Source organism: Ricinus communis, chromosome 7 (genome assembly GCF_019578655.1).
Source record: "Ricinus communis isolate WT05 ecotype wild-type chromosome 7, ASM1957865v1, whole genome shotgun sequence".
NCBI lineage: Eukaryota > Viridiplantae > Streptophyta > Magnoliopsida > Malpighiales > Euphorbiaceae > Ricinus > Ricinus communis.
In genome coordinates this window covers 4675902-4681901 of record NC_063262.1, presented here as the reverse complement: position 1 = coordinate 4681901, position 6000 = coordinate 4675902, and the positions used below count along the sequence as shown (strand labels likewise).

General features: G+C 32.3%; 1 protein-coding gene across 1 annotated transcript; it reads right to left on the bottom strand.

Annotated features, from left to right (window-relative positions):
- Nucleotides 1-517: 517 nt before the first annotated feature.
- Nucleotides 518-3030, bottom strand: LOC8267665 (1-aminocyclopropane-1-carboxylate synthase 9). The gene is made up of 4 exons (XM_015726249.3): nucleotides 2404-3030; nucleotides 2166-2297; nucleotides 1915-2075; nucleotides 518-1801 (listed from the first exon to the last, which is right to left on the bottom strand). Exons 1-4 carry the CDS (start codon nucleotides 2548-2550, stop codon nucleotides 826-828), a joined length of 1416 nt encoding a protein of 471 aa, XP_015581735.2. The 5' UTR covers nucleotides 2551-3030; the 3' UTR covers nucleotides 518-825.
- Between the last annotated feature and the right edge of the window lie 2970 nt (nucleotides 3031-6000).

Genomic DNA, 6000 nt, shown 5'->3' with positions numbered 1-6000 from the left:
TTTGTGCCAGCATAACACTAAAAAGTGGTATGTGTCTTACTTTTGAAAACCCTAAATGCAAAGCACAATTTTTATTTTCTTTTTAAGAAAAGAAAGAATTATTCTTATATCTTCTGGAGAGCTTTGAGTTTTGACCCCCAGCTCTTTTGTTATAGACTTTTGAACTCGCAGCATTACCCACGTAGACTATCCATTTGCTTAATTAAGTGTAGATATTGTATGTCAGTCAGTCCCCTCTTCATACGGCTTAAAAAACGTATAATACAAACACTAGTGCTATAATAATGATTAAGATTAAAGTCGGTGGAGACCCAAATTAATAATGCATGCGTCACCATTTGATGGCAGAGGATGTCGACGTCGGCGGATCCTCTCACTCTCACGGCCGGTATATTCATCCACTTAATCTGTATAATGTGTATATATGCCTTATAGTTGTGAGGCAATATTGTTATCACATGTCAATTACACCATAATGTTATAAAGAAAGAAATAATAATTATTATTTTCTCTTTTCTCATTATGTCAACTCATAATTAATTACACTATCACCGATCGAATTCGGGAATATTTTTTCTCGCTAGAGAAGGGATCACAGAGTTTTACAGGAGGGGATGAAAAGTAATTAACATGTAGAGGCTAGAGCCACTGCAAGATCCATTATCCATAAAATGGAACTGAGTGCGCTTTTTTCTCTAAAATTACAAAAATAATAACATTTTTAATTATCCACCAAAATAATTAATTTGGAGGAAAAAAAATTATACGTGGGCGGGGGGCTGTGTACGAATTCACACATGAGATGATGAATTGACAAAAACCAGACTATCGTTCTTCCGGCTCGCGCTCACGGCCGTTGTCGAATGATAGCCGAAAAACCCACTTAGTGAGAGACCTTCTTCTTGAATTTTTCAACATTTGGTGGCTGCTTTGGTTCTGGGTGTTGTTGATGGAGTCGACGAATGATTTCAATCTGTTCATAGCTAGGTTTAGGGTGTCTTCGGACATGTTAGCGAAACAGATACGAAACCAACCTGGTTCAGTGCAATGGCAGGAAGAACCAGGAGAGATGTTTAGCTTGACATCATAAACAATTGTCTTCCACAGTTCCATTTCTGCTTCGAATGTGTTGGACTTTAACAAATGCTTCATGTTAACCCAGCAAAACAAGCCAGCATTGCTTTTAAGACAGCTGATACCGGCTTTTTCGAGTCCCTTGATGAGCATTTTTTGTCGCTGTTTGAGTCTTTTCTGATTCTCTGAAATATAGTGCTTGGTGAACTTTTTGTCAGAAAGAAGAGCAGAGAGGAGGTGTTGTGTTTGTGCTGAAACCAAACCGAAGCTAGACATTTTAGTTGCAGCAGAGACAACCAGATCATCGTTTGAATAAATTGCACCTACTCGAAATCCAGGGAGACCAAGATCCTTGGAGAGACTATACACAATGTGAACTCTATTCGAAATTTCGGTATTTTCGCATTTCCTATCCTTCAAAACTTCCATGATACTTACAAATCCTGGAGAGCTAAACACCGTACCAGAGTAAATTTCATCGCATATAAGATGAATGCTTTTATCAGAAATGAAGTTGACAAGAAGATTCAATTCAGTGCGGGTCATCGCAGTGCCTAATGGATTTGAAGGGTTTGTAACCAAGACACCTTTAACTTTCAAGTTGCGGTTTTGTGCTTCTAGATATGCTTCTTCAAGAGCCGATGCAGTGACTTGGAAGCCATTTGAACTTGTGCAATGAATTGGTACGATTTCGACCCCAGTTCTCCACTTGAGATCTCTATCAAATCTGAAAGGAATTATGATAAAAGTAAAAGATGAGAAAGGTGCATTTCATGCATAAGTGATAAGCAACTTAGTATTTCAGTAACAGGAAAAGTATATATCAAGACATATACTTACCCAGGATAGTATGGAGTTGGAAGAAGAAATGCTTCTCCGGGTTCGGCTAGACAAAAGATTAGAGTCTCATTAGCGGAAGTTGCACCAGCTGTTAATACCAACTTGTTCTGATCAAAAGTTACTCTGTTTCCTCTTATTTCTGACATGAATTCTACCATTGCCTGCACAATTTTTTGAGCAGTAGTTAGATATATGCACTATATATGCGTAGATAAGGGGATTAACATGAAATGAGGATGTTGAAAACTTACTTTCTTGAAATCAGGTAGGCCATGATAATCTTGAAAGAGTGCAAGCTCTCTGAAAATGGATTGTCCGTCTTTCTTGAAATTAGCTGCGTCTGGGTTATTGGCTAGCCATGATTCAAGAATATCAAATGAGAGCTGCAAACAACAGAAAAAGGAACGTAAGCATATTGACAAGAAAATAATGAAAGAAAAGAAAAAAGAATTATTCAAGAAAGTTAATGAAAGAATTACAAATTTTTACCTGATTCTCTGCAAGACCCATTTGAATGATCCCTGTTGGATTCTTGATCTCATCATAAGGGTTCTTCTCATATTCCTGCCATCCTAAAAAATATGAAGAATCTTGGCCATGAGTATTGCATGTGGCTTTCCTGGACAAGAGTCTCATTTTTGAGCTTGAATGTGTTTTTGCGAAATTAATAATAGCAATATATAACAAATAGCTTTAGCTAGAAAGAATGTTTTGAGAGAGATTAAAGATGGATTGAAGAGGATTAGAAGAGAGAATTGAAATGTTTTGAAGAAGAGAGAATGAGAGATTAAGTTGTTAGTGTGAAGTGGATATGTCCCTGGCAAATGTAAGGTATATATAATAGTGGCTTAATAAGTGAGAGCCCCCTTCAGAAGGAAAAGAAAAAAGAAAAAAGACAAAGACAAATTTGACCATACAGACAACATTTCTTTTAACCTAATAATTATAAGTTATATTACAAGAGACAAATGATACACAGACGCGCTTTCTCCACCGTCCTTACAAAAACATTACACATTTCAATGCCCATTTTTTGTTACTTAGGTTTTATATCTTCAGCACACACTTTTTTTTCTTGATATGTTATGTTTGATTGAAAGGTGTACTCCACCAACTATGAGACTCGCGTGGGGTTTCTTCAGCCATATTAGAAACAATATAATCGCGTTCTGATTGTAGATTTAATTCTGTAGACATAAAATAAAATATTATATAGTAGTAAGTAAAGAAAGAGATTGGAGTAATAGTAGGTCTAAATGCTGCTCCGACAACAAATCTTATAGAAAATGGCTTTAGGAATGACCCACATTACATAAACTCAAAATTGTAAAATCTTGAACTATAGAAGGGGGATGCCACAGAAGGGTCCATATGCTTGCTGCCTCTTCGACCCAGTATCAAACCCATGTCGGCCACATTCTCCCTCTTTAACCTTCATCTATTAGCCCTTTGTTTCTACTTAATTCTTTCCCATGTTTGCATTTTTCTTTTTGGTGCCCTTTTGTTCTATTTATGTCTTCCTATAGCAAAAGTAATTTATATATACACAGAGCAACCGAGAACCTTATTTCATTCTTCTTCTTTCCTTCTAATTATATACATATTATATATTTTCCTGCTAATGTATATTAAAATTGGGAACAGACACTTTTTTTTTTTTTTTCATTTGAAGTCGAGGCTTAAAAGATATGGTAGTGGGAACAAATTAGTTAATAACGGGTAAAACATATTGTGCATTGCCATAATACAATGCGTGTGTCTATTTATATGTATCGGAAAATTTTTGACATGCAAAATAAAAATTTTGATATTTAGATTTATTTTTAATATATGGATATTATATGAATTTATGATTTTTTTCTGTATTTTTATTTAAAATTATTATATTAATACATTAACTAATTCATTATTTTTCTAGTTATATATTGATTCTGAGTTTAAAGAAATAGTAACTAATAAGTTATTTTTTTAATTAAATAATGATTCCTAGTCCATAAAAATATTAATTAGATTTTTTGACATTAATTTATATAAATATAATTAATATATTAATTAATAAAATAATAATTCTTATAATTTTATATGAAGTATTATTAATTATAGCTTTCATTGAATTGTTATTATATATATATAGTAGAACATATAAATATTTTAAATAAATAGTTTAATTTAAAAAATTATAAATTAAAAATATTTATAATTAAAATAATTATAATACCAGTGCAGTGTATGAGTAGACTACCCATTAAAGATATGATTTATTTTATTAAAAGTAATTAAATAATTTTTGAATAAAAATTTGTATTTTAACCTAATACTAAGATCAAATCACACCAAATTCAGAAAAACAAAATCGTTAATAGAGTGAAATGAATGGGGTCTGCTGTGGTTAGCTTTCAAGAAGAGTGGTACGTTGTTTTGTTGCTTGCCTTTCTAATTGTACTGTTCAAATATATATAAAAAATCCTCAATCAGGTATATGCTATGTTCCCAAAAGCTTTCTGGCAATGAATAAAAAAAAAAAAAAAACACTTTCTGGCACAATTCATAGAAGAACAAATGTAATGTCAATAGCTTGTGTAATACGGATGGACGGTGGAGATGGGTTGGTATCGTCTATACTTTTTTTTTGTTCTGCAACAAAAGAATTTAAGATTTAAGAAAAAAGAATAACTAAAAGGTTCGTGAAATATCAAAGCTAACAATTATTGCTTCTACCAGTCTTTCCGCCCTTAGTTTTTGGCTGCCTGATTTGTTAGTGTCCCACAGTAAAAGAAGCAGAAAGTATAATCTCTATTTTTGGTTGTTTTAAAGTAGCAATATTATGTTAATATTCTTTGTTTTTCTCTCGGCTCAAATTTTACAATTGTAATTGTAATTGTTGTTCGGTTTTTCTTTTAATTATTAATATATTTTAATGTAAAGTTTTTGTGTGCTTACAGTCGAGTATTTATCTTCGAATTAATAAAATTAACATCATGATTATGAAAAATGAGCTTCAATTAAAATTTAAGTTTAAATTTACATTTCTAAATAAACATTTAAATCAAAATACATCAGGTTTAAAATCACTTTGATGGCAGATAAAAAAAGAAAAAAAGATTTACCAAAGTAGGCGAGATGGGGAAGCAATCCGCTTCCAGATTTTGAGAGAAACTTTCTGCTCTTTTAGGGAATGAAATCTTTTCTTTAACTTTATAGGATGCATTTTTTGATTCAATGAAAAAAAGAAAGTGAGGACAGCTCATGAAGATGTACCTTTTCTTGATCTTTTATGGAGTTTTCAGGTTTAAGGGTAAGTGGGTTAGTCAATCACCTGAAATGAAACTACTGGGAAGTAACCCTAAACTAAACTAATTTGAGGCTATGACTGGAATATAGGGTTGCTAAATTAATTAATTAAATGGGACCATTAATTTTTAATACATGAAAGTAAACTATATGCATCTCTCCCTCTGGAAAATTCTTCCATTCTTCTACATCTTCCTGTCCCAGTCAGACATTCAATCTTTCTTCCTTTTTTTTCCTTTGAAAGTGCATCTCGGGAATATAAAAATTGATCACCTTTAGGACGATCATGCAGGTAAATGCATTATATAGAAGGATTCAAATATTTGAGAATTAAGAAATAAAATATTTTAAAAAAAGTCAAATAAATTTAACATATTAAAAAGGTTAAATTCAAGTCGTAAAATTTAAGTATAGTTTTTTTCTTTGACAGAGAAAAAGAAGGGAAAATCATATGATGGCTGGAGCCATTAGTTTGGTTTAAAAGTCAAGACGACATAAATAAATTCATCCATTGATTGATATAATTTATAATATATATTCATGTAGGTAGGGGGATAAAATGTCAAAACTTTGGAAAGTGACTAAAATTGACTAATAAATAGAAGAAGACAGCAGTTTCTCGAGAATCTGGGTTGCTTATTAAAGCCATAATTTCATGCAAGTGCACTACTAACCCAGAACTAAATGCTGAAGAGTCATATATAAAAATAAAATAGGGTCCTTCAATACACTTACCATTTGGATAGGCTGAGGCTGAGCTGATTGATGCAATAGCTGAAACATTTAGCTTTGACA

Bases quoted from the DNA above. Each gene is read 5' to 3' on its own strand.
- LOC8267665 (XM_015726249.3), bottom strand. From the start codon at position 2,550: ATGAGACTCTTGTCCAGGAAAGCCACATGCAATACTCATGGCCAAGAT. The intron at 2,076-2,165 runs GTAAGTTTTCAA...AAAATTGTGCAG, and splicing joins GCCTACCTGATTTCAAGAAA to GCAATGGTAGAATTCATGTC. The intron at 1,802-1,914 runs GTAAGTATATGT...AATTCCTTTCAG, and splicing joins CCAACTCCATACTATCCTGG to ATTTGATAGAGATCTCAAGT.